Genomic DNA, 26,005 nt, shown 5'->3' with positions numbered 1-26,005 from the left:
TAAATTATGTGCACTTATAAAAACATAATCAAAAATCTATTTTATCAACTGATGTTGAATGTACATTTACTTTTGGAAACAATTACGTAATTGACATAAAAACATAAAAACACTTCTTTCGTATCTAAGTGAAAAACTAAGCGCAGATATTTACCCAAAGTTGTTGGTCTCAAGGTACCCTTCCCCTCAAGGCAGTTGATGGGACAGTTTATTCAAATGTTTGAGATGAATGCACCAGCTTTCCTTCATATTCAACTATATATATATATATATATATATATATATATATATATATATGTAATCTGTTAGTCTGTGGGTCTATCATCTTGAGGACAAATGTTCTTTCCTAGAATTATGGTTGTTGAAAAGGTACAATTGTGTCGTCGGAGAACATTGTCAACCTGGAATGGTGGTAGCATTTTGCAGCAGCGACAACGAGCCGGCCTGGCAGCCAGTGACAGGGATCTGGCCGCCGGCGCGAGTATCAAGCAGAATCCGCGTCATGCCACGGCGGTTGTAATAAGGGATAATCAATCGTACGCGCATGGCCGAGTTTCAGAGGTGCCAACTGACTGGGCCGCGCTTAGTTTCCTCGGCTTTCCTCTCTTAGAGGAGAGGCCTGTACATCTTGGGTTCTTGGATCGCTGCTCAGTACCTCAGCGGCTTGAGAGCTCGGCAGCCAGCTGCCAGTCATTGAGATAGTTTCGTCGAGTTTGCCCCTTCCAGACGGGTAGGATCCATCCTGGGTTGCGGGTGGCCGATTACGGGGTGCTGCCAGTTGTGAGTGAGTCGTGGCACTTGTGCGAATAGTAATTGTCAGTGCTGAAGAAGAAGGGGTAATGGCCAGGACTTCAGTCCCGACTGTGTTGGGCCATCATGATGATGTGAATAGACGGTGTAGACGATGGTGTTGGTAGCAAAAGAAGCAAAATAAAGCAACAACGATCGAGGCGCCCGTATGTCGCCAGTGCGCCATGCCAGAGATTACGACCTGTCTAGGCAGCCGTCGTAGTTACGTGGGAAAGAGCGGAAGGTGCGTGAAGGGTAAAGTGGTCAGCATTTGCAAGCCCTGAGGGTTGAAGGGGCATGGCAGGATAGAGTTGAGCTGAGTGCATTTGAGAAAGTGGTCCGTGACGCTCGACTCGGAATCGCCAAGACCAGGGAAAGTGAGTAGAACAAGAATAGACCTGCTGCTACAGCTACTGGGCTGTAGCAGCAGGTCTATTCTTGTTAGGTAGCAGCCTCATGGCTGACTTAGTCCGCATAAAAACTACTGTTGTTGCTGTCAGAGAACTTCCGCCGTCGACCATATTATCGCCGTTATCTTTGTATGCGAGTACGTTTTCACAATCACATCGAGCCGGCGTTAAATCATTTCTCGTCAATATGTGCCTCAACGCAATGAAACTGATTGCACAAAATTACTCTTAGCGATAATTTGACCTACGATCTATCAATTTGACGTGTTAATTCTCTTTTCAAAAATGAAGTTTCAGAATCTCCCGAGGGTTAGGTCGAGGCTTACACTCAAAGAGGATAAAGAAGGTGAAGATAGAAAAAAAAGTCCTAGTATTAATGTAGGCACATAAGTACCTCCAAATGCTAAGCGTACTAAACTGCGGAGATTAGTTTATAATAATAAAAGATTACGGCTCAATTTATCAATTAGGGCAAAACAACGAAATAGAAAAATACCAATAATAAGATAAAACCTCTAAACAAACATGGACATTTCGACTTTCGATTCTTGTAAATTTTTAACGGGTGTAATGAGCTGGAAATGTATGTAATGGCAACGGTTCCTGAGATTTCTTTTCGATTTTGGAAATTTCTAATATCACACACTTACTGGCCTTAAGTTCGCTGTGGACTTTGTCGAGCGCATTTGCTTTGATTAGCCCGGCAAACTCGTACGTCTTCCTACCACTAAACTTATTAAGGCAGTACGATTCATAGACGAGTTTCTAGTGGAACAATAGTATTCAAAGATAATTGATGAAGTCAGTAGCAGGACTGCTGCTGACAGTTTTTTGGTTCATCCTTTTTAAAGGTTACCAGCCTTCAGTTATCCTTTAAAATGCTCGGCTTCGCTTCCTTCAGATTTCGTAATGCCATTGTCACTCCGCGACGATGGCCGGTGCGACGTCCTAATGGCGGATCCGCCGGCTTAACCCTTCGCGACAAACGCATGAACGGATGACTGAAACGCTCACTGACTGCCTTCGATTGATCTGCCGCCACGCACCCACTATATCCTTCCCGTCTTAGCGTCTTTTCTGCAGTCTCTGCGGTCCACTTGTCTGGCTTTCTTTTTCGGCCTTGGCATCTTCTGACAGATCTTCTGCTGCCCTTGTACCAACTTAAGGGTTAAGAAAACCTTGGGAGAGGACACCCCCAGGTCTTCTTGCGACTACAATTTTGATGATGAGCAAAAGCAAAAGAAAAAAGGATTCTTGAACGTGTCCTCTCTGGGAAGCTTAGTTGCGACTTCTTGAGTCTAAGCGGGCTACCGCTTCCGCGGTCTTTGCTCTGACCTCTGCGCTCTCGCTGGAGCCTTTCAGACTTTTTTTTTGTTTCTTGATTCCTGTCCTTCTTCCTTTAATTTATCTTTCGTTTTCTTCCTGCTGCCCATCTCTGTTGCCCTCGTTTGCGATCCCCTCTTCGATCCAACCGATCTCATCTAAAGGCTGAACTCTAGGGTTACCCAGTTCCGCAAATGGTGTGGAAGGGCAGCAGCGACAAGCTTCGCACTTTCTTCTTTTTCGCCTTCCTACTTTTTTTTTTCTTGATTTTTGGTTGCATCCTGCCGCTTATGACGGGAGAGACATTGCGAAAGAAATTTGTCGATAAAGACTGCTACGGAAGTTGGATACATGTACGCTCTTAGATGAGAGTGCAAACGGGCGTCGCATCCAGCCGGAACACACCGCTGCTGCTACGCTTCTATGCATGAGCTGAATGCGCCGTTAGTATTGCTGACGGGGCTAAACTGGACTGGGTGAATTTCGTCACCGCTTCTTTCCCTTCTGTTTTTAATCTATCTGTTTTGACCCCTTTGGTTGATTTCGGTCGGGGAGGCCAAGTTTGATTTAATTCGGATTTAACTTCGGATAGGGCTGAATCGGACACCTCAGATCTTATTAATGCGATTGGTGCAAGTTGGAAGAATAGCGATTGTCTTCGGATCCGAAGCCGGCCGATGTCAGCGCGATATAGGAGCACCACTCCTACGTAGATAGACCGTCAAAAATAGCTAACTGGAAAAGTTGCATCGAGTTACGACGCAAAGCAAATATCGTAGACATGACATCATCCGATTGTTAGACGATAAAAACGTCATTTCGCGTCTAATGAAGAAGGCAGTACTGAGAAAAATAATAAAGCTGCGTTCAGACCACTAGAGCAGATGGCACTGCAATTATGTGTAGTGGCAAGTGTGGGTTGTGGCCATGAAGCTGTCTGTTTCGTTGTCGGTTTTTTTGACTGATTGTTTACGAACGATATCGCCTCTTTGACGGTAAGTAGCTTGTTAACAGCTCTCTATGCCAGGATCTTAATAGTTTCCATCCTTTTTTCTCGTCAACTCACTTCTGGACAGACTGATTGATATGCGTCAACCAGCATCGCTGCCACCATCACCAAATGTGTGGTCGACGGGCCGGCAAACAACCGTGCAGAGACTCGCGAAACGATCGCGTCCATAACGCGGCGAACAATTATTATGTAGTTCCATTCTATTATGTAGTCCAGCGACAGCAGGTTTCCTTGCAGTGCCTGGTCTTCTTTCATCGTTTTGACATAGCATGTCTATTTCCATCTAGCTACCTCCAATTCTTGGGGCAAAGAACTATTGAAATAGGCATATCACAGTTGTCAGGGTCCGCTAACAGGCAAGAAGCCGACATCTATGGGTGCAACGGCAATGGGACGGCTGTTCAATCCGTTGAGTTGGAGGAGTTCAAGCAAAAGAAAGACACAAGGGAGTTGGATGGTTGCAGCCGAACTAAGTTGGACGGAGAACAACGAATCGAGTCAAAGTTTTTTCGAGATCACGGAACCTTTTAGCCAGCCATATAGCGCATGGGGCGATTGTGTTTCTTTTATAAGGTAAGGTTCATTTAAAATATTTTTTTCTAGTGAGAAAACATGCCACGATATTAATTTGCTGTTGCTGCTTATTTTCGTTGACACTTCTTTCGATTGAATCGACGAGGGGCCACACAGTATCGATAGGGGCATGACGTACTATGCTGTAATCGAAATAATAATCCAAGGGCATCCACAAGGATAAACAATATATGTTTGGCTTTCTGGGTAAAACTAAAGTCGTGATCGCGACATGTTAAAGACCTGTATGCTTTATTATTGATTCCCTATTCATATGCTTCATTACTGATTAGCGTTGCGATCTGATTTAGTGAAAGGAAAAAGAAAAGGTTACCGCCGAGGCATTCAATCCGTGCTCACTTATCTCTCTGCATTGGCAATTTCTATGATGTAATCCCTGTCGGACACGTTGCTCATTGTTGTTACTGCATGCATCAAAGTCTCACTTGTTGGTCACTTGGGCAGAAAACGGATAGCTTTGCCCCGACTGGTAAGCCGACATGGTATCCATGTACTTAGTTGAGCGTATGTAGGTACAAGCACCTTCAAATCTTATCGACATCGGATATAAATCATTTATGGGTATGGTTTTTAGATGCCCAACTAAGACTACTGGCAATTTTCATAGTTATTATGAAAACAGGATATGAAAATATTTCGTGGTCATATAAAGTAAAACCTAAGTAGTCATATGTGATTAGATAAAGATGCATTATCTAATGCATACAGAAACTCTAAAGGCAAATAAAATGCCAGGTGGCATAAGCAGTTGTCGTAGAAATTTGCTATGCTGAGAACATGCGTTTGTAAATCCCCATATTTCCTACTCACACATCAGGCTAATTCGAACTCGTTCTAGTTTTACGACGAAGGAGAAAGTTAGAAAAAAGCTTGGATTTCATTGCTATCATCTGGCAAAGTCGGGGCGCGGATTTTTAAAACGGTAATGATAAACTGAACACGGCGACCCCACTGTTCCAAAGCAAAGGTCTTAAAAACTTATCATTGTCTGCCCCAGGATTATTACCCGGAGTCCTTCACTTTAGTCACATCTGAGGCCATAATAGGCAAGTGCGTTTCATAAGTTGTTACGGAATAATACTTGCTGCCAACACCAAATGTTTTTTTCAATCATCATAACAACAACAACTAGTCAAAACAATACGATGTAATGTTATTAGACTAAATAAGCTTGTTCTGTTTTTACATCATATTCTGCATGTACTTGTGTATATCTCATAAATCGGAGATGTAAACAAGGTACATCCGTTCAAAACAGTTCAGTCTTTGCCGAGAAATTCTACCGAGCATATTCAGAGCTGATCACCGAAGCGCGGATGGACTATTGCCATCCGGGTCCTGTTAGGGTCTTTTTCAAGTATATATTTTCCTGCTAAAATAGCGTTGGCAAAATCGAATCCAACCTATAACGTCCGGGTTCATGCGGGTCGAATATGGTAGTAACAAGCGCGTATGTTGTTCTAACACAACATTCAACTCATTTTTACCAAATGATTAACCACAACAGCCAGCATTCGTTCAAAGAAACAGACTAAAATGTGAACGGCGCTTGTTCACTGAACGGAACTCACACAAATGCAGCCGCCGACGTCCTGAGCATTGACGGCATCGGCAGGTACCAAGTTGATTATGCACTGTGTAGGGTGCCAGCTTGACCTAGGTCGAACGGTTAGGTTTGGAAATTTAGTATTGTGTTGACGCTATTTTGCGCCGAACCTCCGCCACTCAATTCATCATTGATTCATCGCCTACCAGCATTGCTTGAACGTGTGCGTTGGAAAACGCTTCTACGGTTCTATGGCGTCACTCGCTGAACCGTCATACCGTCCTATGTATAAGTAATGAGCAAACAGAGACAGCAGACGATGGCAGACCTAACTGTAGTATTAACAATAAATCGCATATGAATGTGAAGGGCTAACATCGCCAATGTTTCGGGTTCGAACACCATTCAATAAAAAGGCAGATGGCACAAGGAGGTGGCCTGGAGCGGGTGGGTTTTGGAACGAACGAAGGAATACCAACAAAAGTAAAGTCTATTGACTTCCTTCGAAATAGCAGCTTTTGCTTTCGTCTTAATGAAACGCCAATAGAAACGCTACGTTGGTGAGGTAAACTTTGATAGAATAGCATTGTGGTGATGTGCGACGAATGTCGCAGTGGAAGAGGTAGCCGGCCGAGCTTCTCACCGGCGTCATCGTCGGCGTTTTTTTGACCACAAGCGAATAGCTTTTTGACTCAATTCACAGTGACAATTATATATATATATATATATATATATATATATATATGTATCTCATCCTAGATGTATGTATACCATCTTAATGGGAGTATAAAAAGGAGTTGCGATAGAAGCCAATCGCACTGACACACAAAAGGCTGTTGCGGCCATTAAAATTCGTGGATACACGTTTTTCTACGGGGTAGTGTAAGATATGGGTAATCGGGGCGAGTCTAATTCTTTTACTGATGAGAGTAGTAAGCTGATAGGTGCACAGATTGTGAGATAATAAACCGTTACTTGAATATAGATGCTGTATTTTAGGTAGAACTCAAGTTTTCATGGTACAAATCTCTAAGACGCTCCGTGAGTTCGGACTTGTTTTTGGGTTTCCTGTAAACAGGAGCAATCTTTCTGATGAAAACGTTCGTCAGCACTTAAAGATGGAACTCTCACTCAGATGTTTCGCTTAGTTGAATGCAGGCAGGAAACCAAAAACAGTAAAACAAATAAGCTCACGTTCTTACGATGTCACTTAAATATATATAGGTGGCATCGTAAAATGATATAATCTAGTTCAAAGAAAAAAGTGACTCAATACACGAGATACGTTAAAGTACCGCCTATCCTTCCTGTCCGGTTACTCTTTACACCATAATTGGCTAAAAGCAAAAGAACCCTGCGGAGCAGTTGAAATCTTTGGATCTAAAAGACCTCGACTTAACAAGCCATGCCGCATTCCACTGTTCCTGTATCGTCCAGTGGATGTAGTAGATATCCGGCCCCGCCGGCGATTTTGTATCCCCTTTAGCTTTCAGGGCTGCAAACTCCCTTGCACTGTTTCTCCTTCCCTCTTCTACTGCTTAACCTCTATCCTTGGTAAGAGGTCTGTTCCCTTCAAGCGATTGACCGGCCGATCGCCGTTTAGGGAACAGCGGCAGGGATGTCTGAGAAGGAAGAAACACTGGAGTGGCCGACAACCTTAACCTAACCCCTCAATTTCGACGCCCCAAACCCGGAGCGGACAGGACTCGGTGGCACATCGGTTCGGATGTTAGGTCTCGAACCACTCTTCTTTCCTGTCTTTTTCCTTTTTTTCGGACGCTAGCCCGTCCGCTGAGTTGGCCGCGAAAAAAAGCCTTTTGCTTCCGAAGATCCATTTTCTCTAGTTTCCGGTGACCTGCTATCGGGGTTTCAGGCTCGTTGGCTTACTCAGACATGCCGCTGTGGCCACTCACGCACCTCGTGCAGCTATTCTATTTATATAGAATCTTACATATATCCGCGATGGCAAACGTGCACATATCAAGCAAGATGATCTTGCTCCCGCTGTCTCTCTTGTCGAAGGAAGTTGTCAGGGGGGTCCCGCTGTAAAGCCAAATCGCCGAAACTGGGACACTTCCCGGGTCCTCTTCTCTAGCTGATTCTCCTTCTCACGGAAGCCGTAAACTAGAAGGGTCGAGCAGGCCTAGAAGCTCTTCACACCCCCAAATCTACTGACGTCCAAAGAACGCAGGGCGGGAAAAGCCTGCTGTCCCCCTCCAGAGAAGATTGCAGCGTAACTCCACATCACCATCTAACCACCCCCTTTTCCCGTTTCGCAGAAAAACGGGCTACAGAAACGGAAGGATCCCAGTTTGCCGGTTTTCTCTGCAAGCAGCTCCTTTCCGCCAGCCAATCAGCCTGGTCACTTATGCAAAAGCTTTCCTCGTTGTTCTCTTCTTTTGCCGCTGCTACTGCCTCGACGGAAAACTTCAAAGGAACTCTCATGCTCTCGGATCCAATCCCGAAAACTGCGATTATTGTGAAACCTAACACTCGATCTCAACGGAACTAAGGGATAAGAGGAGCCTCAAAGGGGTGATTGGGGATTTAGGAGGTTCAAAGCGAACTTGGAACATGGATATAGGTGAAGTTGAAAGCAATGGCGAGAGCAAACCCTGTCGACCGCTTCCATCGCGCGCTGGGAGAGCTGTCGATGGGCTCCGCTGACCGGAAGAATGTGCCATTTTGAAATCGAAAGGGTTCGACTAAGGTCATTGCAATGGCAGCGCGGGTGAGACAAACCGGCGTTGCTGAGAAGCTCAGAAACGGTCAAGAACACATAAGTTTTTTACGATTGCTATCAGTTAGATGAAACAAAGCCGGGATCCTATGCATAGGATGGCCCCTGTTTCTGCCTACGGAACTAGTCGGAGTGTTTAGGATGTCCATTAAAAAAGGAGAAAAGACTTGTTTTGAATGTTTTGATCATTGATCTCCAACTCATTGTTAGCTACTTTGTTATGACTTGGCCAAAGCTCAATTTCGTTCTTTCCCGGTATGGAAACATACTTAAATACGGAACCTGCTGCTTTGTTTCGCTTGAGGCGAACCCCGGCTCGCAGAGCTATAAGATGGGTCACTTAGTTATACCTTTTTACGGCCATTTGTTGTTATCACAAAATATGAGCGCGTTCTAGCCAGGATGAAAAACAATGCTAAACGCCATTTAATAATTGGAAGTTTTACCTTTATCCATAACCCACTCTTACTGGATCATCTGACACGTTTTCTAAAAATTACTTAGAAACAATAATAACAGAGCGCACTGCGAAAATTTCAACCGATCTCTTAGGCTTGATGAAAATTTCCATCGTAAGCACCTAAATGGATTAAACAGCCGAAAGTAGCTTTTAGGGCGCTAATTCTCTGTGTATTGGCGTATTACTTCTACAAGTTTTGAGCAGATGCCAACATCATTGGTGTTTTCCGTGCGGTATTAGAATCATAAGCACTACTGCAGACAATCAGATGGTAATGTAATAACGAAAACTGCAAGTAAGCGACCCCGTAAATCGATGCAAGCCCAGTTTACATAATGTTGCAGATTTACAATAATTGTTTATCTTTTTACATTCTTCTATAATGTGGTATTTGTGACTCAAAGCTGAAATCGTGATAACCTGGTAACGATATGCTCTAGGGATTTACTTACCTTCAAGTCCGATTCTAAATCGTTCTCAAAATTTGAGTCTGCCCTGGTTTTAAGCTACTTTTTCTTACTAGAGCACGTACTAGAGGTTCTAAGAGCACGACTGCCCTTAGGAACGTCTCTCGCCCGTATACCCTGCTTTAACATTGTGGTTAGCACAGTTATCCCGCAGTAATTCTGCTACCGCTGCGATGATTTCCACAAGCTAGCAGCACTAATGGGGCTGGCCATACGATATCGCGGTTGTTCATTTTTTTTAAATGGTTTCGTTGGGGTCTGTTAGTGCATAGATCGTTTGTTAGAGAGTGACGGGAAAGGGGCGGGGGGCTCTTAAAAGACGCAACCGCCATAATAATGGTGCGAACCGTGACCGCCTATCTACACCATTTGCCGTATCAATCTACCTAGAGACAGTGCTTCCGCGTATCTGGCGCTTTCCGTAGTTTAGCTTTGTCGCCAACTAATATAGAGGTGGTTCTAACTGCTTCTCATTTCGTTTTGGGGATTGGCAATACTAGATGCCTATAATCGTTACGTTATAAAAAATCGGTCACAGTTTCCTGATCTTCTACATAGACCGTAAAGCCGTTCATTCTTCTCGAAATATTGATCTAGCTCAGCGACTGCTGTTGGCTTACGACCGTTATAGATATACACGACATTTTCATATGCAAGCATTGAATATGGCTCATATTATTCAACGTTTGTTTCACATTACGCATAGGGATCAACATCTGTAGTCACCGTTTCGATACCAAAGCAATAGCCCTGCAACGAGAAGCAGCTGTTGTTTTTACCAATTGGTATTGTACCAATTATATATCTGGTACAATGCTTGCGCGGATACAAGGTCTTTCCAGTATCATCCATTCTTCTTCTGTGGTAAGGTCGTGTAGACGAGACTATTTACATTAACGTATCTAGCATTGCCATTAATAGGAGCAAAACAGAAACTCTTTTTGCCCTGAACGGATCTAACTAGTCGAAATCTTACTTGAAAGCAGTAAATGTTCCTCATGGTGACAACTGATGTCATGTCAGATAAGTTGTCCTAGTAGACGAGGATATGAATAATATGGCGGGTTGTTTTTTTTCCAAGAATAAAGTTCAACCCAGCAGTAAGAGGGGAAAAGGCTACAGGTCAATGGGTTAATATAGCTGGCTATGAAGTGTAAGAATGTACTGCATGTACAGTACAAAAACTTACCATCATTTTCCTATTGCTTACCTCAACGTTTACCACCGCTCATGTGTGCTTGACATTTACTGGTGATTGTTAGAAACGATCGCCTTTTGCGCACGATTTGTCTGTCTGTCTGGATCATGTGTATCTGGAATAGTTACTTGCGGTGGATCTTGCGGCATGCATTATGTATCGTATCACTGAAAGAACAACAGGGGTCAATAAACCTGTCATTTGTCGCTGAACTACTAGCCCATGTCGTGCTTCTGCTCTGGGTTTTACGACAGCGTTTTGAGTAATACGTTTATCATCTTGTTTACGCTTATAATAAGTAACAGTTAGCAATCTCGTTTATATGTGACACCGCATATCGGTCGAAAAAGGCAAGAGCCACCAGCAGCGGGGATCTGCGAGGCAAGACTTTTGCTCTTCCTCGTAGCATGGTGAGCGCACAGGAGGCATAGGGCCGAAACAAGAATATGGCAGAGTAGGCCTTTGCCGAGTGTATATACACACATAAATGTTTTATGGCTCGTTGTCGGCGACTCGTTCTCAGGTTGAATGAGAGACTGTGACGTGCCTTTCGCAGCTAGGTCTTGTCGTCAAGTCGAAATAAACGAGCTGTTAGTTGTCAATAGAACCAGTTTTAACCACCAATACTCCTGCTTCGGCTGGCGTCATCATCGGCCGCAGAGGCGACAGCCTCTACTCAAGTGCATCGAGGCAAAATGGCCGAGTCAACGAGTAACTGAATGAATAAACCGGCCCGAACCCACGGTGGGGGAAAACTACTCCACCATAAATTGGATACGTACTTATGCTTTTCACAGAGTTTCACTACGTTACGGCGAAGGGAAAAAATACGAGCTGGTAGGAGACGGTGTATCGCAGGCGCGGTACGACAAAACGGAATATAATCATCTTGCTGTGATTATGTATATGTGTATTTATGTCCGCGAATAGAGAATAGCGTGAAAAATGGGGGCGGCTCACTAGCAGCCATACGCAGGCTGGTAAGCCAGGGCGGTCAGTCGGTCTCGTTGACCGATCATCCTCCCGTCAAAACGTCATCGCTGCTATAGCAGACGAACTCGTGGCGATAAAGCGGACGAATAAAAGCACGAAGCGAGGAAGGGATAACGAGAGCCGCAGCCGTGTCAATACGCTTGCTAGTGTCAGCAGCTGCAATGTGTCAACTATAATGATTTTAGCCCGTCGTTAAGCCCATCATGTCAGACGGCGACTTAGGGCTGCTGGCTTACTGGTTTGTTATATGACAAGCTTCTTTTTCAATAGTTTTTTTTTCGATGCGGGCCAAACAGACCGACTCACTCATTCGCTGCTGTTTCTGCCAACCTCGTACACTGCTGCCGGGACTGTTATCGCCTCTGTTTTTATGCGACATGTTTCTTATAGGATTTCCTGTGCACTGAGTTATTACAGTTGGGGTTAAATACCAGCAACGTGTTTATGTGCAGAATGATCATGATCTGTTGCTGCGACGGCTAGCTTCATGCGTTACTGACATGTTGTCAAAGCTAAAATTTTTTGTAGTCTTCCTGTCGTCGTTGTTTCTGATCCTGTTAACACGTGTATCTATTATATGTCTACGGCTCTCGCGAAACTCTTAGAGGAGCTTAAAATATAGTTGGGTATGGCCCGCTGTAGAGCTAGCAACACCTCTTCCTCTGTTCATAATTCTATCTTAACCTGATTATTGTTTGTCTCTGTTGAAGGAAGCAAGAGTTGAAAGATAAATAACTGGAAACAAAGAAAACAGTTCCTCAACACCAGCGCGTAAACATACAAATAGGTACACACACACACACACAGACACACGAAAACACAGACCTTGACTCACAAGCAAACATTACTCGACTGCATTTGCATACAATATGTGAGAAAAAGAAATCATTCGTGTCATAATGCTCTCTACTAAGACAAAACCCAGAAATGATAAAAAAAAAACACATATGGATTAAGTATTCATATATAACGGAGCCGGTCTTCACGGTCCAAATAGACAAACAGGCAAATTCAACTTGTGATAGGGGTTGTGATGTTTAGAGGCAGGTTACCCCGTGATGATGGCTGATCGCAGCAGACCATCAGTTCTGTTCTTGATGACATGTGACAAAAGGCAGAGTGGGTATTGTGCCAAGTCTTTGCGAGCAAGTACCGTCTGTCAACGGGTATTTCCATTCAAATTGCCGTTGTCTTACGATGTCGATGGCTCGAGTATATATCTACGCACCTGTTTCATGCTGGTGGCATGGATTCAACGGGTCTCAGAGTGTTTCCGTGCAATTGTTCCTTTGTGGTAGATAATCGTTATATTACTGTGCTCCATAACAGTAGACTTCAGTGTCAAAGAAGAGTCGGCGTACGGCAGCGCAGCTCACGCAGGCTATAATATTACTTGCAAATACAACGATCACGAGCCATCTCACCCTGAAACTTTCTGATTTAGCCATTGATCCCGTTCAGATATGGATAAAATATGCAATATAGAAATTAGTAGAAATAACTAGTACGAAGGCCTAAACCACTTGAGAACAGACCTTAAAATGTCGGACCACGACTATTCGTGATCATTATTAACAATGGGTCCATATACACGAGCTGTACTGTGATGAGTATGAGAGAGAGCCGTATGCGCCTCGTAAAGAAAATAAGATGTTTTATCCTCTATGGAAAAGCATGCATTCTTCTTTATTTCGTTGGTAAATTGGCTCTTAAGTTAGCTTAATTTGCTACCAAAAACGCTCTAATTGTCTTCCGTTGTTTGACACCGACTACCGCTTACGGCAATACGGTTTGTTACGTTTGTGAGATAGCAAACGAATTGTCCTGGCGTGATATCGGTAGTCTAATATAACATCATTACAACAAACAAGCAAAAAAAATGCTATTAAAGCAAGCCATTTTTGCCAAAGTTATGAACAATGAGAGTGGTACCAACGCTGTCATTAAGCAGGTGAAACAGTGCTCCTTATCTGATCCACAATTGGCTTCCTCTTGAACCTGCTAGCATTACTCTCCGTGGGTTTTTTGAGAGATGAATGGCCTTACTGTAAATTATTCGATCCGCGAGAAAATGACTAAGACATCCCCAGGATTGCTCGCTTATCTGTCACAAAATTGGCTCTGTTTGTCATTGGCGAGGACAATTTGGTCTTTATTTTATGTTTTCTGTTTGCAGTTACCATCTACTCGATCACACCAGCGCCGCAGCATGTGAATGACCTGACAAACTGCCGTTCTCCTGTAGCTTTTTGAGCGAGCCTGCATCCGTTGGCGTAGCGCATTATCACAGCACTATGCTGTAACCTTGTTCTGGTCGAGTCTGTTTTTATACAATTGCCCTTTGTCTCGACAAAGATCACAGATGAACAGACGAACCGCTGGATGCTTATTGGGTTCGACCGCAGGTTCGAGGTCCCAGTTGGTAGTGTCTGCATGGATTACACAAGTGACAAAGCATGGCCTGTCTTTGGTTGATATTCCCTTCAGTGACGGAACAACGAATGTGCCTCAGTGACTGTCTCCTCAGTACTTTTCTGTGGCCTGAACAAGTATCAATCGAGCTCTTCGGCTCTCTAGCCAAACGGTTCGACCTCCGATGCCATTAACGGTGTGGGTGGAGACGCTCAATCCACAGTTGTTGCCGGCCGCTCTAAGCCCTCAACTAAGCTCCACAAAGAATGCATATAATAAAGACATTCACCTTAACAGATGTGCATTTTATTATATAATAAATAGGAAGGATGCAGAATGGCGAAACTGGCAGAACTTTCTTTCTTGTTAAAATAAATAGGAATAAAATAGATACCAAGCAGATAGATCCTTCCCATTCATATCCCTGTCATACAATCGTCGTTTAAATCTAACCTGTCTCCATCCGGCCAATTATGCGAGTCGATTTGTGCAGGTAACATCCGCAGTGACAGGCACGCATTGAGGTCCATACGATACGATGACAGCATGAACGTCCCGATCCGGAAAGAGACCACTGGCGTGGTTTTCACCATCTAGACAACTTCTCAGCGTTTTGACCCGTCCATCTCTACGTACCATATTATGTATGTCAATGTCGTCTACCCATCTGCTTTAGTTTACAGCTCACCAATATTGTCCGCAAGGTAAACGGCCCTATTTTGTTTGCCTGCTCGCTGACAAGCTGGTTGTTTCCCGCGGCTAAATTCGGATCTGTATTCAGGCCCTGCGTAGCGTTAACTAAGGCAGCGCAAGGCCAGTCGAAGAGTGCCAAATTATGTGGCATGAATGGCGTAAAGACCACGTCGTGTGCACTGTGCCCACATGACTGGAAGTGACAGTAGTAGTAGTAGTGTTACGCTTTGCTTACGGGCCTTCGGAGCTGGGTCCGGTCTTTGCTAGAGTGCGCTGATGCTAATGCTAACTCAGCCGCCGCTGGCACCGTTCGTTCTGCTCTTTAAGATTTGTCGGTGCCATGGCGGCCTGCAAACTTAAGGAGATAGAAAGGCACTATGTAATATAGCATACTCGACGATACTGCTGCCAGTTAGCTCACCCGCTCGCTAGCTGCTGCTGATGGCTTAGCTGCTTGGTCGGCACTCAGTGGCTCCACTAAACTCTACTAAGTTATCAAGTCAGTAAGCCCTATAGCATATCAACTTTTGTCATTCTTCCGTTGTCGACTGGATAGTCGATGCGCCCTTATGTCGTTGTGCAATAGTCGTTTCCTGCCAACGCTTACAAAGCAGAAGCAGATTTCCTGCTGTCTGCTTCGAATCCTTGTCGCACATCCTATTTCCACTGTCATTGGGCCTTCCGACGCTGACTTCTACTCAACTGAGTACTTATCTATGCATTTGGCTTTCGATAGAAGTAGCATCGACGGCCGGGCTGCTAAAATCCGACAGAGGATGCCGTAGCTGACTAAACAAAGAAGAGACGCGCTCCTTTGCTTTTAGCCTCAAATGGCTCTGGCTTATATCCCGCATCCTGGTCGTCTAAGATGCCCTTCGTTCACGTTCCTCACCTTCGAGCCTGTGCTCTGGCGTCGGCCTGACGTGTCTGGTTTTTACAATAAGCGAACAGCCGGAGGGACGATTAAATATATTCGTATTATTGGGCTGGCTTGCTTTGCCAGTGCAGCGCGTTTCTCGGCAGCGGCAGGGATGTTCTTTGATGCCACATTGCCTTGCGTTAAATTCGATTCACTCTGTGGTCCGGTTTAATGCCACGCGTAGACTGACAGGCAAATTGGGTCGTACCGGATTGGACCGACGTCAGTTGCACATCCGTCGATCTCGTAGCCGCAACGATTTTTTGATAGCACAACAGAAAAATGCGACGGATGAAGAGGAAATCATTGAGATCAGCAAAAAGGGTCAAACGTTAAAGAAGTAAGGCCGTTGATGTAGATGGAGCAAATGACAACGACAACGGAACATATAGAGAAATATGCCGAATGATCGGAGGCGTGCTAACTCGAGAAGAGCTTTCGAAAAATTGACATAAAAGGGGAACGGAAAGTGAAAAAAGAGGCCATGAGATCCTATGCAAGAGAAATAGGCCACATTACCTTGCGAGAAGAAGTCACTCACAGAAATTACAGAGATACAAAAAGGGTAGTAGGAGGTAGGTTAGTACCCGGATGAAAGAAGGCTTGCGTCGCCGCTTTTTCCGCCTACAGGTCGACTGGATGTAGTAAAAGTAGACGACAGTGTCGTTGTCTTCATCACCGGAGGGTCTCTCGACAAAAGGGAACACTGAAAAGAAAGAAATCTTGGTGGCAACGATGGTGACTGGCAAAATACGAGAAACTGCGAAATAAGCGAAAAACAAAATGACCCTGGTGGCGGCGGCCGGGGGTGGGGGATTGAGGGGGAGGGGCTGGAAGAAGCGGGAAGCTGCTACTCAGATTTTGCTCCCGGCAGGGCAATGGGTACGAAAGCAAGACTTGCATTATGAAACTTGCTCACCTTGGATGACCCTGTACTCTATACGCTTTCATAAGTCCGATGTTGTCGCTTTCGCAAGCGAATAGGAAGAGAATGAGGAAAGCAATATATATATAGAGCAATGCAACCTGGGTAGTCCCAAACGGTTCAGTGAGTTTGCTTCTCAGCGGTGTCATCGGTGCCGTGCTGGCAGCAGTGGAAATGTTGTGATAAGCTCGCCCATGATCGACTTGTGATGCGACTGAGTTTGCGCCCAACGTCACATCTAAAGGCTAAAAGCGCTCTTCGCCGCTATAACGATGAGAACTCAATGACCGGACCTCCAAGATTTCTCGCTTTCGTCAGCTAGATTTGCCTGAGAAGGCGAAGCCAACCGAAATCAGCCAAGTTAGATGAGTTCTGCGTGCTCGTCTGCGGACGCTTTGTTAAGCTGGGTTCGGCGTGACATGATGCTGTAGCTCGACGGCGACGATGGCCGCGGTGGCAGCGGCGGAATTCGTACTGGTGACACTGAGAAACATAGAAATAACCTAAGCTAGATAGATATAGAAAGGACAAGAGCACGAGCGTCTAGCACAGTGCCGAAGTAATGGTCTGTGACCAAGGAAACACGAACGGCGCGAGAAGACGAAATGAGGAAGGTGGAGGCGATATGAGAGGACGACAACGAAAAAACTTCGGAGTTTTTGTGACCCATCGACCACTAGCTAAGACCAGTTTTAGTTGGGCAAACAACTCGATTGATTTGGATGGATCTCGTGCACAATGCTACTCGGCTAATTTGGGCATGTTTATTATGGCTGAAATCTTTAATTGAAGAAGGCCAATGCCGAAGACAAGAATGTTGTCGCTGCGTCATGGCCAAGGTAAACCACGCCAAAAAATTAAAGAAACATGAAATGGTCGAAATAATAAAGAGAAATAAACAGAGACAAAGAAAAAAAAAACAAGGCTACTTTATAGAGGTCACTTTATAACGTGCATTTATCGTTAACGCGCTTAGAGTTGCTCCAGTTAGCTGGGCTTACTATGCAGCTTTCATGTGCAGTCATATTAGGGGTAAATGGACATGGTTATAAGTTTTATATCACGTTCTCTGTTTGGCAATAGCTATAAAAGATCATAGAATAGCAGCTTTAACAGCGGTAGCTAAAGACAGATGCCGAAGACAGGCCGGAAACGAATAGCAGAAAAGGGGAATCGGCGACGGTCGCAGCGTCAAAAAGTCGGCCAAGGTCAAGCAAGAGAGGTCGGACAGCGTCGTCTCTGATATAACGAGTCCTGCCGTGGTGAAAAAAATGAATCCTTTAAAAAGAAAAGGCCAACCAACATCTGAAGATATAGCTGCTTTCTCGTAAGGTTACAATCGCTCTAATGGCGGCAGCAGCAGGTTAAAATATAGCTGTGTAGCCATCATTGTCCTTTGTGCTCATCTTTCAATTGAAAAACCAGAAGGGACGGATACGTGACGTAATACGTATAATAATAAGTAACACAAGTCTAGTGGCGTTACTGTATTGTTTTATAAGAAGAAAATATGATGCGTTGATTACCTAATGAACAAACACCATAGAGGAACTTAAAAAATTCTTTAAGTTACTGATCCTGCTCTTATTGTTGGCAAAAATGACTTGCGCCTTTTCGCTCCTTCAATGATTTCACTGGAAACTGAATAACAGTAAGAGCTTAATCGTGATCGATTCTACTGCTACACTACTATTTCCATTGTACATAATTCAGCTACGCTCTCGTATATAGCCCTACTCTGCCATGGATATATAATGAGACAAAAGGCTAAATGCAAAATGAACCGCAAAAGATTATGTACTACTTCACGAGGTTTAAAGAGGACGCATCAGCAGCATTAGCCCACGTTAGTGCAACCGGCTGAAATATTGAAGGCGAAAAGCACGAGGATGGCCTGGCTAGCTAGAGCAAAGACGAGGACTTACGGCTGCTTTTTGCAGTCGCCTTGGAGAAGTGTAATATGAATGGAAACAATGATCGTTTAAGGTATCTGTGCAATGTTTCCTGGAGAGGGTACCTGGAACATTCAAGAGCAAAGAAATCAGCGAACCTCTTCGCGATGCCTGTTAGGCGCTACCATTTCTAACGCTTGAGTTCAGGTGTCTTTCGACCGATCCTTGCCTGTGCACAGCCGAGGTTCGTGGTGAAAATGGACCAGGCTTTAAGCCAAAGTTGTGATGATACCCCGAGGGAAGAAAGAAGTCGGAGCGGAGCCCTCTGGGAGTTTTGGAGACGTGCGCGCGCGTCGAGTCAGTAAAGTCATCTCAACCAGCGGTCGTGTGCAGTGCAGGCAAGCTGCGCGTCGTATGAGAGACAAGGCTGGCTTTCCTCATTCAACATTCGGCGCTCCGGCACTCCACTTGAGGAGCCGCTTATATAACTGAACCACGAACGGTTCAGAGACCTGGTAAAAGGGTCTCGGAAAAGGGGACAACGGCCCCTTCGATTACCTGCTAGCCTTGGTTCTTCCCATGCCAGTTTAGCTTGTAAATCTTGTAGATTGCTTACGCCAAAACGCCGGCAGTGCCGGCGCTGCCGTGAGTAAAGTGGTAAAAGTTGGTGGTAAAGGTGAGCATACAGCGGAAGCAGATTCGCCTAGACAAGCCCATTGGTGCTGGATAATGCACAGTGTGCGAACAGGACGTTCAGAGGTCGAGAGGAGATTGTGGCCTCGTTGTCTTAGTGATGCTGCTGCTGCTGCTACCAGTAGTCGGCCGCTATTTAAGCAGCTTCTGATGCTATGATGGAAACAGAGCGGGTGCTGGATACTTTCGGCGTCCAGACTGGCTTCCACTCGACTCCGCCTTGTAGCACACTACAAAATGCTTTGCACAGTACTTGAGTTGTTCAAAAAATGATTAATAACTCTATAGAAGGCCCAAATGCTCTTTCACGCCCCTGTTCCCTTACCCATATGTAGTGGAAAAGCGAGTGGAAAGCATCGTGGGTTCGCATCGCAGGCAAAAGATGTACGCATGCTCTACCATATCTGATGCATGAGCGATGTTGTTGTTGTGATCAGGACTATGCTTTCTGGCCGTACTTTGGGTTTTTAGAAAATAGCCTACCCAGGATGTCGACCACTACCATATTATGCGATTCTCCTTATCCGGTTCAGAAGGTATAACTGATTCGAGAGCAGTTACCATAATTTTAGTGGGAGATATGCGGATTTCGTTAATTATAAGTAGTGAATACGCATAAGGCCGCGCTGTGGAGACCTAGTGCTGCTGGACGATCATGTAGTATGCGGAGAATGAAGTAGCGTTTATCTCCGTACCGCTTCCAGAGGTAAATTTATTTAGATTTAGCCATGTTCAGTCGTTAGCCTCTGGTTGTTATTAGTCGGTCAACATTTCTACCGCTCCGTGTTTGAAAAGCGAGAGAAAAATCCGAGAGAGGTGCTGTCTGGGCCGACGTCTCCTCTACCCTACTAGCCAATTTCCGCTTTGATGCGGAGGCACGTCGATGCAGCGTCGTGGGCAAGCCAGTGGGGCCTGTCTCAACTGTATGGTGCAGAGCGTCCAGGCAGAGCCCGGCTAGCATTTCCCTAGTCAGTTTTCCCCTCTCGCTCTCCTGGCTGATTTTTCTTGCTTGCGGAGAGGAAAAGTACTACAAGAGTAAAGCGAGTTCCTGTCTCTCTGTTCAGCATACGACGGGTAGTGCTAGCATTTTTGTAGTGGGAAATTTAGCATGAGTACTTATTCGAGGTGAGACGGCCGCGGTATCAACTGATTGAAAGAAGAGTGTCCGGAACGACTAGCGCACCCTGCCATTAGCTAGCACTAGCTGGCCGACCTGCGCTCGCCAATCCACGTGCGGCACTAAAGTGGGACCATCCGCCATACGAGACTCCAATCAGCACAGGCCGCAAGACCGAACTCCGGACTTCTCAATCACCCCTAAAAATCCAGCCCACTTTTTCTCTACCCGCCGTTTCCCGTCGGTTCTTCCTCACTGTAAGTCGTGTTACTCTACAATCGGAAAACGGGTATCGACGCGCTGCACGAACTTGGCATCGGCGGATTACACAAGCATGAAGAATCGAAACCAGCACGGCGTATCAGTGGCAGAAACCTGGTAGAGAGACCGTCGAACCATTGCGCCCCTGAACTACTGACTCTCAAAGAAACTACTATAGGAAATTGCCCAAAGAAATACCTCACTTCCTCCTTTTCATCCAGCCGGATATCGGCCAACCGTCGAAATACGCGCAGCCCCGACTAAAGAAGTCACTACTCAAAAAAGGTTGAGTGCTTATTCTATTCAGACGTGAGATGGACTACAGGCGTTGGGTGCTCTCGCGCACTTTCAAGTTCCATTAGAGCGTGGCACTGGTACTATCCAGTAGACTTGACAGCTGGGTGACGTAAATAAATGGAATAGAACGTCGTCGTTGTTAATAAAAGTAGAAACCGTTTACAGAGTTGTTAACAAACGATTGGAGCAAAATTAGAAGAGGGGGTAAGGCGATTTCTAGCGTTGCCAGAGTAAATTAAAAATTGAATGTCAGGTATTATGTTCAATTGCTGGCGCCGATATTCCAGACATCTAAATGTACTCCACATGTATTTGTAATATTCGTAGGCTGGCGCGTGTTGTCATGGGACCGTGAAGAAATTTGTCCGCGATAATATCGGTATAGAGTACGTCACTACTAATGTTCTGGCATTACTTCTATTGAAAGAAGGTATCACAAAGCACAGAGGAATATGAAATCTGTGGTTGCGCTTTGCTTAATCTTATAAAATTAGTTTTGTCTCAAATTGAAACAGCTACGATGCTCTGCGTGCCTTCAGATCACCTACTAATTAAAGCTAGACATTTAGAATTTTGCGTTATATACGGCCGCTGGCTCTTTTCAGTATGAAACAATGCGTATCTGCGCTCGGTTTCGGACCTGGATCATCCCAAGTGTCTCAAAGGTTTAACAAACAAACAGATCACCATTACAATATCACAATCTAGTTTTTTTTTTAGTTTTAGTTAAGAATCGTGTACGCGTGGTCAGATAAGCGTGGGCTAAGATATGCCTGCAGCAGATTTGGGCGTCACACTGTCAAGCGACCAGACTGAGAAGCAAGATGTGCCCAAGTGCTGAAAAAGGAGATATCTAAGTAGCAGAATCACGGTGCCCATGTATGACTAAGCATCTGAATGGAGCAGTCTGCTAAGGCTAACTGCAAAAAGGTATGGCCATGGAAGCGAATAGTCGCGGAGCGTCAAAGCAGCATTCTGCTGGAAACTGCAGAAGCTAGCGAGCGTCTGTTCCTGTTTCTGTTGCTACCATTGCAGCATATCACTAATATATAGGAGCGTGGTTTTTTACTTACTACAGACTATACGCATAAAAGGAATTATTACAATTAAGGGGATATGTACTACGTATAGTTCTATATTCCACACGCAATTGCGTTTTTTGCTAACTACATACAGACAGGGTCACCAGGAGAAACAGGAGTTGAATGAGAGATACGCAGTCGTTTTCCCAGCATACCTTTTTACCTATTGTAGCAATGTGCCCATATTTAATTACTGATTCGTTAGCTAGTCTGAGGTATCAATAAGTGCATACGTTACAAGCAACGAAGCGAGCTATGCGGCTAATACTTAGAGGTTGCTGTGTCGGCTACTATACGACGTTGCTTTAGTAATAGATAGCATCTCGTCAGCTGGCTACTTGCAAAGACATTTGCCTTTGAACGCTCAGGCTCGGCCTGCGAACGCCGGTGCATGTTCGCCCTTTCCTAACAAACGTCTACATGAACGCCCTTAGTAATAAGCTGCCTGATCGAGAAGTGTTCAGCTTATTAATTTATATAGTCATTTTATTTTGGTGGCACTGCTGAGACAATATGTGTCAAGTCCAACTTTCGTTTCCTAACTTCACAGTATACGTACACTCGCAGCAAACTCGAGCGGGCGTGATACGTTTTTTTTTTCATTTTAATTTTATCTAAAAGCTAAGTGACCTACGCAATGGTGAACCTCTATTTGCTTCTATGCCTTCTTTGCTATTCATGGAATCGATATTTTTTTAGCATTTATAACAATAGGGATAGCATTATGCTTAAAGTACATTAAAACACTTCGCACCTACGTGCGGATCATATTATCATTATTACTAGTATCGTTATTTCAATTTCTAGATTGTTGACCACTATCACCTAAGATCAACTTAGCTGCCCTTAATCGATTAGATTTTTCTTTGCCTATCCCGTGAATTTTGCTCTTGCGAAAAATCTTATAATGATGATGACCAGCTGCTACAGCAGAGATCTGCGTTCTCTTGACCGGTTTCAGAGCTTTCACCTTCCATCTGTCAAATTAGCAGGAGATTCGCGAATGATTGCAATAAAAAGTGGACGTACTAGTTAGTATGTTGACCACTAGCTTTTTTTCTATCTATTTTACCCGTACTATTCGTTCACTGCTGTAATCGTCATTCGGACTTTGGGACATCCATATCTACTTATATCATTACGACGAACGTACCGCTTTTTCGTCCAGATTTTGCAAGGATGCAGGCTCACGCTTAGTGGTGAGGCCTGTCTCAAAAAAGGCCTGTCTTCCAGAAAAAGGAAATCGCATTTTTATTATTTAAATTTGTTGGTCAGCGATACTACAGAGACAAAAATAAATCATGATCAATGTTTCCAGATATTGTTCATTCACACTTAAAGTAGGTAAAGCGGGTCCCGGTACGACAGATTCGCGGGTTGCCGCATATCTGCATCAGAATCATAACGGACAAATCGGACGATGGCAAGCGACTGAGCGTCAACTGATTACTGTTTACGCCACTTTCTTAAGGCTTACCTGGATAAGCATCGAACTAACGGTATAGACTGGCTGCCTGTCTGATTAATAGAGATGATAAAGAAGAATGAAGAAATTCACTCGACCGGAGACATTAAGTGCAGTTGGCCCATGGGCTTCATCCATAGCCTTTCAAATATTGTAGTGATGGTGGAAATGAATTTAGTGCCTTCTATATCTGCAACATACAAAAGTAAGTAGCTCACGCTGTCGGTAGTGAACCATTTCGTGTAATTACGAATAGAAGCTTTGTGGAAAGCAAACTTGTCTCAACGCTAGGATCGTTTGTTCCAGACGAGAGAACACGTACTCATTCGTCGTGATCACGCAAAAACATCCGAATGTTATGCAGTACAAGGAAACGCCGTCACCTCTTCGAGGGAATTGGACTCTGGACCAAGCATATGCCGAGCTTAGTGGCGATACGCCATTATATTCAGTGTTCCGGATTGATGGAGAACCAGTTCCCTGCCCATTCAGGTAAAATCTCACTTAAACATAAAAGTAGTACTAAACGCAATATAGCCAGTTAATCATTTTCTATTTATGTGCTCATCCTGTATATATAGATAAAATGTTTAATGTGATCTTATTACTTAGTGCGTATACCATTTCGTGTAATTTCACAATCATCACTTAAAAGCCACAAAAGGACCAGGGAAAAACGAGCATAGAGAAATCATTCTCTGAGGCTGATGGTTGCCGATTGTGTGCTAACAATAAACACAAATGTTGGAACGTTTCCCTCCTGGTTAATCATATCCTGTATGTGGATGTATTTGTGCTGTTCAATTTTTAGGGACACGTTTCTCTTTTCGTATAACCGCGGTAACGGAAACTGCTCAAACCCGCCCTCGGTGAGCGATTCGTGTACCGATAAAGGCCGTGTCTTATTCAAATTCAAGGCGTGTTACGACACGCACTCCGAGAGTCGCAAAGAAACGCTAACCTGTGTCGGTACGTGGAAAGAAGGGAGTCATCACTACCTTGTTGGCAAGGTATGTATACATACGAGAAATAAAATTGGAGAGGTATATCTTCATGATAACTAAGCCGTACTAACTTACCAATCAACTATTTTCACGCAGGTGTACAGTTATGGAGTGTAATTTTGCAGAAACATCGTGCATCCTATTATTGTTGTTTAATTTAGTTTACTCACTTACGCGAACTATTTTATTTCATTAGAGTATTCACGTTGCGTTCGATGCAGACTTTTTAATTTACTACTGATACGCAATATGTGTCATAATCCATCTGCGGTCTTCATTTCTTTTTTTGGTCGTTGTCTATTTGTCATTCGCTCACTCTTGACCCCTGATGTTTATCTGGTACTACTTTCCGTACTCGCTTCATGAGCAGCTATGTTGAGCGCAAGTTGACGATTCCGAGCATTGCATGTATTTATTCCGTTATCGATTATCTTTATGGTGATAACAGACAGACTGGATAACAACGAACACCTAAATCATTTACCAGTCGTATTGTTAGGAACGTTAAACCGATCTACGGCACGCGACGCTAAAAGACATCAAATGGTCTGCCTTAGGTCTCTTCTTTGCCTCCACTTTCCCATTGGCTTTAGCTCGATCATGTTTAATCTGTGTGTTCTTAGTACAAGCGTTCAATCTTAGGCTGATTCCTAGGCATCGGCTGACTCGACGGCACACTGCAGTCGGATGTTTCTAGGTTACATTTGTTACCTTCGCCTAAAGTCGATTTTGGCTCTTACCCTTGGTTCGCCATCCAAATTGAACAAAGTTCTTTCCTCTTGTTTCGTTGGTGTTACTTTTTTGCTTATAGCCTCTTTTAGAAAATTTCTTCAAGGTTTTCTCTTCACCATCCTTCCGTCGCTGTGATTTTCTAACCTAGTCGTATTTTTTTTTCGACCTTCGCCTCTTGCGGTTTCGCCCACGAGTTGAGTGGGACCTTAAGAACTTCAGACTTCTGTATTCCTCCTTCAGAAATAGGAATACAACAAAGGTGTTGCCGCTTAAGCCGCTATTGATTCGGTATTGTCCCTCTGTTATGGAATAACGACTGGAGGGGACAGATGGTACTTTTAGGTAGGCTCCGCTCGAAACCGCTGGGGTGAGGGCGTTATCTAGGCTTGTTTCTAGACGTCCGTGGATATCTGTCTGTACTTCTCAGGATATAAATTTCTTAATATCGAATATCAGTTCTCAAACCCCTTGCTGATGGAATGATACTATGTGAACTCTCTAAAAACTACTGGATAATCTGCAATAGTAACATATTTCCTGTAAATGTATAGTAGTTTAAATAGTTATGTAAGTCGAAAGCACTACTAAATTAGTCACTGAGCCTTAATTATATTTTATATTACCTGCGCAATTCAGAACTGGTTCATAATTTTATACACTGTAGAAATCTACCTAGCACGTATAATGATATCAAATCTGTACTTATTTCGCTAACCCCTTATCTGCCCCAATCTCAGACTCACATTATTGCAATAGATCTCCCCATAAGCCCCTACGAGGTATAAAGGAAGATAGGAGGTCGTCCACGGCACCCTGCCATGTCGTGACGCTATCATTTTATGTATCTCAACGGCAGTCGAGAATTCGTACATGCCCCGTCAGCTTCATGGACGGCTGCTATGTACCAGCATTGCAATACTCGTAATAAGAAAGCAGCATACATCCACCTGTATTATATATATATGCACGGGTCTATATCAC

General features: G+C 44.3%; 1 protein-coding gene across 7 annotated transcripts in view; it reads left to right on the top strand.

Moving 5' to 3' along the window:
* Positions 1–26,005, top strand: part of LOC111245610 (uncharacterized) — a 151,563-nt gene that overhangs the window by 87,317 nt on the left and 38,241 nt on the right. For 5 of the 7 annotated variants that reach the window (XM_022794197.2, XM_022794198.2, XM_022794195.2 and 2 more), the window contains 2 exons: positions 23,595–23,780; positions 24,100–24,298. In XM_022794197.2, coding sequence (XP_022649932.1) covers positions 23,595–23,780; positions 24,100–24,298 — 385 coding nt within the window. Of the gene's footprint in view, positions 1–14,437; positions 14,589–23,302; positions 23,494–23,594; positions 23,781–24,099; positions 24,299–26,005 lie in introns of those variants that run through there. The other 2 variants (XM_022794200.2, XM_022794201.2) reach the window with 2 other exon arrangements.

This window comes from Varroa destructor, unplaced genomic scaffold (genome assembly GCF_002443255.2).
Source record: "Varroa destructor unplaced genomic scaffold, Vdes_3.0 BEIS01000002.1, whole genome shotgun sequence".
Lineage (NCBI taxonomy): Eukaryota > Metazoa > Arthropoda > Arachnida > Mesostigmata > Varroidae > Varroa > Varroa destructor.
This window is presented reverse-complemented; position numbering and strand designations above follow the sequence as displayed.